At 38.4% G+C, this 14427-nt stretch overlaps 2 protein-coding genes across 3 annotated transcripts in view; both read left to right on the forward strand.

Annotated features, from left to right (window-relative positions):
- The window catches only part of LOC143558203 (hypothetical protein At1g04090-like), a 171244-nt gene that overhangs the window by 60694 nt on the left and 96123 nt on the right, over window positions 1-14427 (forward strand). The gene's annotated exons all lie outside the window — the stretch shown is intronic.
- LOC143558189 (protein HOTHEAD-like) lies at window positions 2514-3261 on the forward strand. Its single transcript, XM_077047077.1, has 3 exons — window positions 2514-2840; window positions 2943-3106; window positions 3201-3261. Exons 1-3 carry the CDS (start codon window positions 2514-2516, stop codon window positions 3259-3261), a joined length of 552 nt encoding a protein of 183 aa, XP_076903192.1.

Below are 14427 nucleotides of genomic sequence, written 5' to 3' on the forward strand. Positions count from 1 at the left end.
AGCTGACAGGGAACAGTAAAAAGCATGGGCGGATCAGATAAAGGTACTGGTCAAGCATGGAAAAAGCAGATCTCAAAAGATAATGTCAGTCACTTTTTCTGTCAACCAATGGGGTTGGTGCGCATGCTGCGCCAAAAGTAACTTTTCAGACATAAGATAGGTCAGGTCAACAGCACAAAAGATAAGACAACACAAAAGCAAACAGGCTGGATAAAACAGAAGAAAAGATAAGTCTAGCGCGAGAAAGCTGCGCGCGAGAAGGCTAAGGCGCGCCGCAGGAAGAATCACATTTCTTAGCGCGCCGCGGGAAGAATCACATTTCTAGCGCGCCGCGTGAGGAACTACAATTCCTGGCGCGCCGCAGGAAGAACTATAATTCTTCGCGCGTCGAGGGATGAACTACGATTCTTAGCGCGCTGCGAGAAGAACTACGATCCTTAGCGCGTCGCGGGAAGAACTACCGTTCTTAGCGCGCTGCGAGAAGGATTACAATTCTTAGCGCGCTGCGAGAAGAGTTCGTCTCGCGTATCGCTGGAACAGATGGTCTTCACGCAGGATTCCTTGTAAGGGGTCTGGCGCGTGGAGCTGCGCAGACAACCTTAGGCGGGAAGGAACAAAGGACAAGCAAAGAGTTAGAGGGAAACCAGGCTTAAGGGCGGGACGGCGACAAGAGGGAAAAGAAGGCGGAAAGAAAGGAGGAAGAGGGACGGGACGGCGGAAAGAAAGAGCGGGAAGGAAAATATATTATTATTATTTAAAGTAAAATATAAGTATAAATAAATATTAAATCATAAAAGAAAAAGATCGGATCAGAGAAACGGGTACCTGGGTCAGGTCGGATCGGGGCAGATGTCACATTATGTGCTAGTTGTTTATTGTTTTCGTTGGTGGAATAGACTCATACAAATACTCAAACACAAAGTGGGAGGGTCCGACGGGACGTACCTGCGCTGCCCATTTTTCAACTTTTGTTAATAAATGACGGTATCATTATCATTATCTATACTCCAAGTAGCTCGGCGAACGGGAGTTCCTTAGTAGATTTGACTTATGTCAAGCTAACGGGAATATCATGTATTTACTTTTCTTTTACATTACGATTGAGACATTACATCTTGACTTGTGAATTTTACACTTTTCGTATTATATACATATGCAAAACTTTATGAATTCTCACCAACATTGTTGTTGACAAAATATATTATTTTAAACGTGCTGCAAGTTGAAGTTTAATTTAAGGATTGAAGACTAGATAGTTGGACCATTAGGTTATTAGAAACATATCATAATGAAATTCAAAGTTTTTGTATTGTTATTTGATTAATGCCAAATTGTGTACTTGTGATTTACTGAAATGAAATAAATATAATTATTGTCGCTTTAATAGCGTTACGAGCTTATGAGTGATTTGTACGTTATACCCGGACGTATTCCGCTTAAAGCCGGGGTGTTACATCCTTGACTTCCGATTACCCCGCTGGAAAAATCTACGACGACGCACTTTTTATACCACCGGAAAGTCGCACCGCTACCCTCAACAAATTTACCTCCTTATTTGTTGAATTTGAAACTGGAATTCACCACTGCCACTATTCCTAAGTTTAATCTTCAAAAACCGCTTCTTCTCACAAGAATTTTTACCAAATTTTTGTTGTCAAAAAAACCGGGTTTGCCGGAAATCGTGTATTCCAAAACACCTTATTCCGCTATTGTACCACTGCTGGAAACCACCAGCCCTTACTCTTGTTCAAGTTCTGCCTGAAAAACAACCTGCCGGAAAAATGAATTTTGTCAGAATCTCGCCGGAAAAATGTTTTTTTGGAAGTAACCTGCTGCTGCGTTTTTTTCTTTGCCAGAACCTCCAATATACTAACGTGGAACACTGTTTCTAACCTTCGTTGTTCAATTTTTTGCCCAGAAAAAGTTCGCTGGAAAAACAACCTGTCGCCGGAAAAATGTGGCTGTCGGAGTCTCGCCGAAATCTAGAAATTTTCATCGGAAACTGCAGTTGCTACCGGAATCTGGTGCTGCACTTTTAATTCTGCCCGGATTTCTTTTCTGATATCGGTATTATCCTCCAACTATCTTCAATTGTTCAAGACAATAATCAATTCAAAAATCCTAATGCTCTAATACCAATTGTTGGCCTAATGTTGGATCTTTAACAATGAATTGATAAGATGAACAATGATAAATGAACAACAATCTTTCTTGAATAACTTGAACTTGGATTGAATGAAATAAATGTTCTGATGTTGCCCCTATTTATAGATCACTAAAAGGTTTGATGATTAGGGTTGCCACGTTTCAAGAACAACAAGATGCAGACACGTGTTTTTAAAAGTTACAAACTTAACAAGTTGATACTCTAACCCCAATACTTACATACATGTTTAAGTATGACTTAAACATATTTATAACAATTACAATACGACCCCTTATACTTTGATGATGAGTGATTAACGCTTCAAGCTTATGGGGTCGTGTTTGAAGATTTAGCCAATAATAAGCACATGGCTATTCTAAAGGGTAGAGAAAAGGATGAAATCATAGTATGTGCTGGTGCACTTGGAAGCCAACAACTTTTGGTGTTGAGTTGCATAGGTCCAAAAGAACAACTTGATACCTATAACATTAAAGTCGTCCTTGAGCAACCTTTCATCGGCAAAGGCATGGCAGATAACCAACAAAACTCCATCTTCATTCCTTCTCGCATTCCAGTTGAGGCATCCATATTCCAAGTTGTTGGCATCACTTCATTTTGTAGCTATATAGAGGAAGCTGGCAGCCTTAATTTGATCTTTGCGAACCCTTCAGCCTATCAAGGATTTTCCCCTCAGGTAACTAGAATTTGTATATCAGATAGATCAAATTTGGCGATATATATAACAAAAAGGCAGTAAATTAATATGGTGATTTTGTCGTTGGAACAATATTGCAAGGACACTATAAGGTCTATTTGGCATTATCATGGTGGTTGCCATATTGGAAAAGTAGGTCCGGATTATAAAGTTTTTGGTGTGGCGTCCCTACGAGTAATTGATGGATCAACATTACTTAACTCTCCCAGAACTAATCCTCAAGCAAGCCTTTTGATGCTTGGAAGGTACTTCAATTTGTATCAGCTTAAAATTATCATATGATTTTTGAATATCATGTGCAATAAGTAAATGATGATAATTGGTTTTAATTTGATTCAGGTACATGGGAGTTACAGTACTAGGCCAACGTCTTGCAAGTTCAAATACCAATAATAAGTAAATCAAATTGTTATTTGTTATTCTTTAACTTTGTATGAAATATTAAGTTTGACGCTTGGTTGTTGATGTATTTTTGACGATCTACTATACGAGACAAAATTACATTATTTTACTTTTTATAAAAGTTATATAGATCCAATTATTTTATTCCTATTAATATATCAGCCGGTAATTCCAAAACATTAATTGTACCATAAAACCCGGTTTTTCAAACCGTAAAATGAACCATATGACCCGTAACGTAATGTCGTAATCAAAGTGTGTAATTTTTGAAGAACGATGACACAGAACGAAAAGAGAAAAGAATGAAGAAATTTTATTTCAATCAGAATAAAAAGTTACAAGAAAGAAAATTACAAACTATATATATATATATATATATATATATATATATATATATATATATATATATATATATATATATATATATACAGCGCATAAGTGTAAGTCCCGAATCTGGATCACTACAAATATGATATCAACAATCTAGGTGTTGGTGTGGAAATCCAACGCTAGATGATTCAAGAACACTAACAAACACCAACACGTAAAAACACACAAATGGTTTCAAAACACACGTTAACATTAACGTCGAGTGCTTAAGCACTAACAGTACAATACTCGTCTATCATAACCCTTAGACAGCCAAAATCACACGTGAACGAACAACCCTAACCCTATACAAAGACATCTATATATATAGGGTACCAGCATACTAGCCCAACAAAAGCCCAAAGCCCACCGAGAACCATAAAGTTCTCGGTTTACATAATATACACTACCTAAGCCCAACCTACAAGCATAAACCACAAATATAGCCCAACATTCTCCCCCTTAGTTTATTGCTCTGATACCAGTTGTAAGTCCTGAATCTGGATCACTACAAATATGATATCAACAATCTAGGTGTTGGTGCGGAAATCCAACGCTAGATGATTCAAGAACACTAACAAACACAAACACGTAAAAACACACAAATGGTTTCAAAACACACGTTAATTTAACGTCGGGTGCTTAAGCACTAACAGTACAATACTCGTCTATGATAACCCTTAGACGGCCAAAATCACACGTGAACGAACAACCTTTTAACCCTATACAATGCATTCTATATATATATAGGGACTTAACCACTCAAGCCCATAACCAAAAGCCCACCGAGATCCATTCGGTTTACATACACATCCCAAACAAAACAAACATACTAAGTACAAACCAAATAACCAGGCCCAACAATCTCCCCCTTGGTTTGTAGCTTGGTTCTCAATCATGCTCCATATAATCAATGTCAGCGTCTTTCAAACCACCTGCCCAAAATTTGCATCTGATAATAAAAGCCACCATGCTTGTATATTCTTTTGCAGCCGGTTCAAAAATCGGATCGGTAATTATCTGAAATGCACTGAGTGTTTTGATGTCTTTCTCTCCAAGCTTCAGCAGATCTCGTGGGTCAACAAATCTATACTGCCCTTTGCCCTTCTGCAGACGTACAACCACGGTAGCAGTTTCACTATCATACATCCAGAATCTCATATTATCCAGAGTACCATCTGGAATAGCTTTAGGCACAGGAATACGAGTGACTTTCTTTGTAGCAGGCCACATGACATTGACCATTGTCTTTCCTGTCTTTGGATCCACGACCCCCTTTGCTTTCTTCAAGAACGAGTCTGCAGTTGGCATCTTTGGAAAGCCTTGATCAACTTGATTTCTCAGAAAGTTCCAGAAATCCCTACCATGTTTATCATTTGTTGGATTGTGGAATGGGGAGTTTATCAAATCACTGAGATCCACCTTAGTCCAAGAACCAAAGTCTTTCATCTTATTATAGTACTCAATGGTCCCGGGCTTCCGTTTAACCCACCACATGTTCTTTTCAGCATCAAAACCCCATCACACAACTCCAGAATGATCTCCATACTTATCCGAAAACCCTTTTGAAGAGTAACAACGAATCTGTCTGGGTGATCGGATGATTCAACATTCTGATTGGAGTTTTTCATCACCAGCAGCTTCTTCTGAATTCTATCCGACTTTTCTTTGGTGAGTGGAGGTTCAGATAGATACTGTTTCAGCGCCTCAGATTCATCTATACTTTCAGCCTGACGAACAGTAGATCTACCACTTTGATCAACGTTGGGCATTTTTGAGGTTTTATCATCACTGCTCTTGAATTCATCTCCAAACTTCTGAACGAGTTTTTGTTGGAGGTCTAGATAAACGGCAGTTAACTCTCCCATGTTGGACTGAAGCTCTTTGATCTTGGAATCTTTATCAGAATTGCTGGCTTCCAGCTCTTGAATACGCACATCTTTCACGACAGAATCTTGTTCAAGTTCAAAGACTCTACGTTGAAGAGCTTGCACATCAACGGGAGCATCTTCAAGCACCACTCCCTTGCCTTTATCTTGCAAATATCTTTCTTGTATAGCCAGAATCTGAGCAACCTTTTCGGAAACATTTGAGCTTGACTGACCCAGATTGGACGGGACAGAATATCTAGAGGCAACATCAGTGTATGGCATAGTAGCCTCATCAGTGGATGGAATATCTGACTCAAAATCAAAATCACGAGCAATGTCATCAAGCATCTGATCTTGAGTCAGTGATTCTGCAGTGGATGAACATGGTTCAACTTGAGTCTCTGGAGCTTGTGACTCAGGTTGTGATTGTTGCTGTAGGCTAGTGGTTGTTGTTGTTGCTGGTGTTGTCGTTGTTGTTTCAGTTTCACGAACCAGCACACCCGATCTCGGATCTTTCTTTCTACGCTTTCGTGCAATGAGATCAGCGGCTGGTTCCTCAGGTATTTCAACTTCTTCATTTACAACAATTGCCTGAGGAGGCTTCAGAGCGGTTGACTGTAATAATTCTTTGAAGGCTTCAAAATCTCTTAATTGCTCATCAGTCAGAGCAGTATCCTTTTCACGGTGTTCTGTCTCTTCTTCTTCCTCTGAACTGATCTCGAATGCAGTAGACTGCCTTTGAACAGGTGTCACATGTTCATCGACAATTTGAGCTGTAACTGGTACAGCTTCAGTCTCAGCAAATTTACCAAACTTTTCTAGAGCATTGAGGCCCTGATAGACAATCTTGGAGCCTTTCCTGGACTGCTTCATTAACCCAAAGGTGTTGGGTCCCATGACATCATGTCCAATGTATCAACAGATTTGACAAGGTCGGTGTAGTGAAAGTCAAAAATCATTTGCAGAAATCTGGGATACATGAGGAACATCTCTTTCTTCTTCCCTTTCAGATTGCTCATCATTTCATTAAAAACGAACTTGGAATAGTTATAATTCCAATCCATGATCAGAGCAACAATAGCAGACATCTGAGTATGACTGATCTCGTCAGATCCCCCCTTTCTTCCTGACACGCATGTGAAGAACGTGTGTATCAAAAACCTCCAGTATGGGTGAAATACTTTCTTGATTGCTGGAGGATAAGCACCCTCATAACCCATCCTGGTAAGAATCTCAGAGACAGCAGTAGCAGAGTATTCTGTCGGGTGATCAGGTTGATCACCAAACAAAAGCACATCCCCTATAATAGTCTCTGTGATGACGACCGGCTTATTCTGCACTTTGAAGTCTATCGACACAACTCCATCTGCTCCTCGTGGATTGATTGAGGCATTATTCCAAAAATCTGTGATCATCTTTCTGCAAATGACAGGGTTTTCTCGTAATGCGTGAGAGATCCTGCAAGTGTTGAGGCCAACAATCATAGACTTGAATTCCTTGTGGGCCAGTGGTGGATCAAACAAATGTCCAACTATGATATGTGTGTCCACAAACTTTAACGGAGCTTGATCAGCCATTTCTGCACCAAACAAATCAAGTTAGTAAATACAAACTTGACTATAGTTATATTTTAAAGCAAATTAGTCATTTTTAAAACATGAGGGGCTAATGATGACAAGATCACATTTGGTGGGCCAATAGAAAAATATAATAATAGTGTCACAATTGATCTCGGTCCACAATCAGTTTTCTGTCAACAAGAGATTTCGGTCTAATAAGGTTTTCTGTCAAAAACAAGTGTTTTCTGTCCAGATTGACCGAGAACATGAGTTCTTGGTTAATCCCAACGTTTTCGGTCAACGAAAGTCAACCGAGAACATGAGTTCTCGGTCAAGGCTGGGAGATCTCGGTCAACGAAAGTCAACCGAGAACTCCTTGACAGCTGGGGACAGAGAAACCTTTGGGTTTCTTCTTGGAATGTGTGTCGTCTTCTCCAAGTCACCGAAATCTCCATTAATCCTGCAACGCAACCCCTTTAACATCCAACAATTAACCCTAAAACAATTCTCCAAGTCAATGACGGCTTAAATCCTTGCATCTCACAAGAGTAAGCAGTTTAGAGATCACTCATTACCTGTAACACGATCAAAAGAGCACCAAATACAATAGAATGTGATTAGCTTATGTTTGTGGGATTTTCGGCTGAGTGGTTTGAGAGAATTTGAAAGTGTTATTGAATGAATGAGAACAAAATCTGGGATAAATATTATTTATACCCAAAAGAGATGGGCCGAGAACCCACAAACAAGCCCAACCCTTTGTTTCAGCCCAAAGACATGTAATCTCATACCTGGCAATCCAGTCTAAAGCCCAAAGATATATAAACACATTGAAAATGACCCAGTTAAATCACATGTTTCGAGGAGAGTGATTTCGATATAAAGAAAATAATAAAAAAACATAAAACATAAAGAAAACAAGTTGATAGCAGGTAAAACAAATTTCAGTTTTGTAAAATCGCCGTCTTTTACGAAAAGATCCGAACATGAAATCATATTGTTTAAGATGATGTCACAAGGATTCATGTTTAGTGTTATTATAACATAAAGAGACAGGTTGATAGCAGGTAAAACAAAACTTAGCATGACTTTCATTGCATCAGTGATATGAATTAGGTTCAGTTCGGCATAAATCTTACATGGACATCACTTATGGACCTCTGATGCCCCTTATCTATTCTCAAGGCGTATTTAGCTTTCCCCAGATCACCCCAATTTGACTCCAACCCCTTAGTACTTGATCAAAGTATTTTTCTCTATACAAAATGATTTTAAGCTTTAAGGTTGAACGTTGGACTTACATGCCAACCAGACTTACAAGCCTTACATTCAGGGTGTTTAGGACTTATTTGAGTGCCCCACCCCTGTAGTTCCCTAAGACCCCTTTAAACTTTTAAAAAACAATTTAATGATAAATTAAATGATATTTTTTTTTAATATGAAATAGAACCTTTTTGGCGATCAAGATACTAACCGGCTCGTGTATGACTGGGTAATTGCTTTTTTGCCTATCATTCGGAGAGATGTGTCTAGGGACATGCAAATATTTTCAAAATGACTCTCCACAATAAGTTTAGTAGATTTAGTTTATATCACTTCAACTTTTATGCATCATGGAAAGCAACCATACAAATCAATGACTTTTCTAGAGCCTTTTGAGCTTAATAACTTCACCCGTTAGGCACACAGAAACAATATATCTATCATTTTCCAAAGGTTGGATCAATTTTCGTTTGAAAATATTTGAAGCTTCCCAAAAGCTGTTAACTGAATAGTAATATCATTTCCCAAAAGACAGTTTTGAGACTCGATCACCCCGGTCACTCTTAGGTTACAGGTAAATGGCTATCCCGTATGTCCACAAGTGATTAACGGGACCAAACACATATGAAATTACATGTCCTTCCAACTTAGAGTTACCGACATAATTTTAAGTGAAAAAATTCAAAACACAAAACATATCACAATCGCCCCAGATGCTTTCAGTCTTTAGACAAATGGCTATCCTCTGTGACTCTACAAGTAGATCACCGGACCAAACATATACAAGTATATGTTCTTCAAACTTAAGCAACCGACATAATTTTAAGCGAAAATGAAACTTACAAACACACAATATATATATATATATATATATATATTAATTATTCACGCACACACACTATTTTTGGCTTTTTGATTTTTCTCCCCCTAAAATTGTACAAATTAAGAAGATATGTACGAGTTTACACTCAAAAAGACTCAATCCTCTAAACAAAGCACAAGCCACACACTTTTCAATGGTAACAAAATCCTTAACGGGTAATCCACGTACCAAATCATTTTTAGCAAGTCGGTTTAGATTTTTCATATTTGCATGACCAAGACGACGATGCCAAAGCATAGCATTGTGTTCCGACACTTTTGAAAACAAGTATGTTATTTCATCAGGAACATTTTTGTTCATGTCAATCACATAAGCATTATATTTTCGTTGTGATCGAACAAGAATCCAGTCTTCTGGTATAATGATACCAGGTTTTAAAACCAAACATTCTTTCTTAGTAAAATGAGTTGAAAACCCTTTGTGACAGATTTGTGACACGCTCAGCAAACTGTGCTTCAATTCAGGAACGAAATTAACATTTTCAAATTTTAGAACACCGTTACTTACAGTACCCTTCTGTGTGATCTTTCCCTTTTCTCCACCAGCAAAGGACACATACCCACCGTAAAAAGTTTGAATGTCGTGTAGCTGGGAAATGTCTCCTGTCATGTGCCTGGAACAACCACTATCAACATACCAAGGTCTAATGATATTCCTCTATAGCTGCTCTTGCACAAAGTACGGGATTAGTTAGATTTTGGCACCCAGTTTATAGTGACACTGGGTACACCTGACTCATCTATACTACTTACGGGCTGCCATGACATATCTTCTCGATTATCTAACATGGAAGAAGAAACCATCTTTACCAGAGACTTAGGCATCCATTTATACTTACCATTAAAGGAATTGTTGTTGTTTGTACGAATGGATGGTTTGGTCTCTGGTTTGCGTGTAGAGGGAACAAACGAATTTGTTCTCTTGACATGCCGAAATTTAGAAATCGAGTTATTTTTTGAAGGAGAAACATGGTTTCTACCCCTTTTCCGAGACATGTTAGGCTTGGTCTAATGAGGACTAAACCTGCCAGATTTGTTTCGGTTCCAATCACCGTCAGAGGGATTAGCTGTATGATGCCTAAATCTTTGCCTATATGAATTTTGAGACATATTGGGCATATTCCTCTGATAAAATCCATAATATGGAACATATGGACGATGTGGACAATTTCTGGCAATATGACCGGGAGTGCCACAGTTAAAACACGTTTGTCTCTTTATGTAAAAATCATTTTGGGCAACTCCTTGTCTGGACTGGTTGTGTGGACCAGTTTGTTTAAACTTGCGGGAACCATGTTTCACATTGTGAAACTTATCACCTTGTTTGTCATTAGAGCATCCCTCTTTAACAAATTTTGGTGGTAAATACTTGTTGAAATTTTTGGATTTTTCAATTTTATTTGAAACCACATTATCAGAATTTAAAGTTTCAACTGAATCAACCACACAAGAATTGTCGCTCTTTAAAACAGAGCCCACACAAACATTCGGAATAACAGAATCCAAAGCAGGTAGTTTTAAAGTAACATCAGAATTAAAGTCTTTAGTAAACGAAACACAAGCTTCATCATCCTCATCAGTCCAATCCTCAACAATTACTTTCTCTGCACATGAAGTAAACACGTTAGTATCGTTCACTCCTGAGGTGGATGCACTCACATGATCAGATACGTCATTCTTATCATGTTTACCGTACTTCATGTCATGTACCTTTTCTTCCTGTTCTTTGGTGACAGGAAGTTGAACATAGTTGTCATTGTAAGGTGGGAAGTACCTTGCTGTATCCTAATCCCTCACCTTCCTTCTCCTTCCACCATAATTGATTGTCAATCATTGAATTAACTACCTTACTGGAACCCTCGAACTTTTTAAAATCAAGTTCAGCTGTTTCAAATTTAGCATTTAAGTTCAAAATTTCCAATTTGGAGGCTTTCAGTTTAGCAGTTAATTCAGCAATTTCCTGCTTGGCATCTGGTGGTGACAACACTTTATGCTGAATTCAGACTTAAGCTTAGAGAGATCCTTTTTATATGCTTCTATGTTATCTAAGAAGGATTTTTCATTTTTCTTAAGTTTAAAGTTTTCTAATTTTACTCTTTCCATGTCTCTGATCAAGTTATCATTATGAAGTTTATATAAGTTGATTTTATCAACACAATCTAGAGAACATGGTTGAAAGCTTACCTCAGATGAGCTGGAGGGAATGAACGCCATGAATGCGAATTGAAGTTCCTTGACTTGCTCCTCAGCAGCGTTTTCCTCTTCAATGACTTCAATATTTGCAAAATTTGTGGTCTGATTTCCAATGTTGAGAGCAGCCATCTGATCCTCCCAAGAGAACTGTTGAGCAATCAATCCCCTTTCACCATTTCCCAAACTCTCACCAACATCTCCCCTAGCATTACCCACTAGAACCAGCGCCCTTTCTGTGTTTCCTTCCTTCGCTAGGTTAGTACATTCACGAGCAAAATGACCCGGCTCGTGACAGTTATAGCATCTCAGAGTTTTCTTGTTAAAACCCACCTTCTGATTATTAGGCATGTTCCAATTGTTTCTACCAGTCCTCTTAGTGAATTTCTTGGCACGAAACACTACCATGGCTATTTGCCAAGCAATATCCATTTCCTCAACATCATCAGGGTGAATCTGATCGAGTTCAGCAGCCACAACTGGTTGAACCAAGTCTCCAGCTAGAAATGCATTATAGCAGTTCATGAACCCTGCCATTAGAGCTATGTTCTCCTGAGTCTCTCTCTGAATGGGGGAAACTGGCTTGAATTCTGACCTTGAGCAGTGCCAGGAGATGAAGGTTGTGCAGACTTGGTGAAGAAAACTGGAGCTTGTTGAGGCAGAGTAGAGGAAGACTAGCCTTGAGTGGACTTAAACATCTGAAATTTTCCTTGGGTTGGAGGTTGCAGAGTGGCCTTGAACATAGAGAAACTATCTTAAGAAATAAGAGCATTGTTGGAAGCAACGTTGTAACCAGCTACACTGTAAGAATTCGCATGATTTATTGCACGTTGTCGGTCGTCCATTTCACATGCCTTAATAGTAGCCATCATCTCAGAGATAGACATTCTGTTGAGATCTTTAGTCTTCTTGATAACCGCAACATTGATATCCCAGCTTTTGGGTAATGAGTTCACCAACTTGTTGTTTATTTCAGACGTTGCCAGATAAATGCTTGTGGATCTCATCTCAGTCACAAGAGCTATGAATCTTTGAAGTTGTGTCTCCAACAATTCTCCCAACACATGATTGAACATATTAAATTTCTGTCGCAACAAATCTTGGCGACTTCTCTTCATGTCTTCATTTCCTTCATACACCTCAATCAACGCCTCCCACAACTCCTTGGCAGATTGAAGTTCTCTAAAACTTAAAGCGATCTCAGGTGAGAGAGCCATAGTTAAGGTTGATAGGGCCCTTTCATCCTCTTCAACTTTAGCAAAGTCATCATCATCATACTGTGCAACAGGCTTCACAACAACCTCAGTTGAATTCTCACATTGATACGTGATGATTTGGGGTCCTCTAACTATGCTTCTCCAGATCTTAGCATCTTTCATTTTAACATACTTCTCAAATCGAAATTTCCACTCACTGAACCCCTCATGAGACAATAGACGAGGCACACGAGTAGTTGTCCCCATTTTGGAATCCAGTTCTTGATGAAGTATAGCATTTGATGATACATTGTTGTTCGTTAACTGATCCATTTTTAAATTAGTTTCTTGATTTTAGTCCAGAAAGTTTTATAGTCCTAGTCCAAGTATCAGGCCCAAATCAAACCAATCAGGCCCAAATAGAGCCTACAGTTTACTGAGCCGAGAACCAAAAAATTTACCGAGAAAGTCTTTAGTCAACAGAGAACACCAATATTGACCGAGAACTAGGAAGTCAACAGAAAACACTCTTACTTGACCGAGAATAATGGAAATCAAGAGAGAACAATCTTAGTCAACCGAGAACAATTGGATGTAGCCGAGAACTGACAAACTTGGTCGAGAACTGGCAGATTTGGCCGAGAACCAATAAATTTCACCGAGAACGATCAAATACTGGCCGAAAACAATGAAAATTGTCCGAGAACTTCCAGGAAACCCAAAGATGCTTTGACTAGATAATTTTGGTAACAAATTAAATTCTGAAATCTTTGGGATTTGAATTTTAACCAAGATTAGGTCAATCTTCAATCTTCAAAAAAATAACTTTTTCCTTCTCCGACGAGAGTATCACCGGAAAATCAACCACAACCACCAAAGATCAAAATCTTAAATCCTTGATATCATAATAACGAGCCTGAATAGGTCTAAGGCTCTGATACCAATTGTAAGTCCCGAATCTAGATCACTACAAATATGATATCAACAATCTAGGTGTTGGTGCGGAAATCCAACGCTAGATGATTCAAGAACACTAACAAACACAAACACGTAAAAACACACAAATGGCTTCAAAACACACGTTAATATTAACGTCGGGTGCTTAAGCACTAACAGTACAATACTCGTCTATCATAACCCTTAGACGGCCAAAATCACACGTGAACGAACAACCCTAACCCTATACAAAGACATCTATATATATAGGGTACCAGCATACTAGCCCAACAAAAGCCCAAAGCCCACCGAGAACCATAAAGTTCTCGGTTTACATAATATACCCTACCTAAGCCCAACCTACAAGCATAAACCACAAATATAGCCTAACAATAAGTATATACGCCGTATAACATATACGGCGTATATGTTCACATTGCGACATTCGTCTATTTTGTCGTATTAAAGCCGGCCCGTTTTTGATATAATAAAAATTCAATCGTTTATTAATTATTTCAATTCTTTTTTATTATACATTTGTATCGTTTATAATTTGCAAATATGAAATAATCGACTCGGTTTGTACATTTAGGTTCATTAAAGTTTGTTTGGTTAGTCCTCAGTTAACTTGGTTAGTCTTCCATTAGTTTTACTAGTAAAGGGTTATATCCATTATTGTTAACTCACTTAAAAACAAGGGTCTAAGATGTAATTATTTCAAAAACCTATCTCTTCTCTCTCCTATTCCACAATCCCCAACCCCTTTTTCTTCATTCATCATTAAAACTTTAATCAAGCTTTTTGATTCAACTTCAATTACTATTTACTATTAATCTAATAATTCACAATCATGAAATTTAACATTTATCATTACCTTTTTTCTATTAAGTTGTAATGA

This window comes from Bidens hawaiensis, unplaced genomic scaffold (genome assembly GCF_021521415.1).
Source record: "Bidens hawaiensis isolate Kalapana, Puna unplaced genomic scaffold, B.hawaiensis_p1.1 tig00019354_1, whole genome shotgun sequence".
Classification (NCBI taxonomy): domain Eukaryota; kingdom Viridiplantae; phylum Streptophyta; class Magnoliopsida; order Asterales; family Asteraceae; genus Bidens; species Bidens hawaiensis.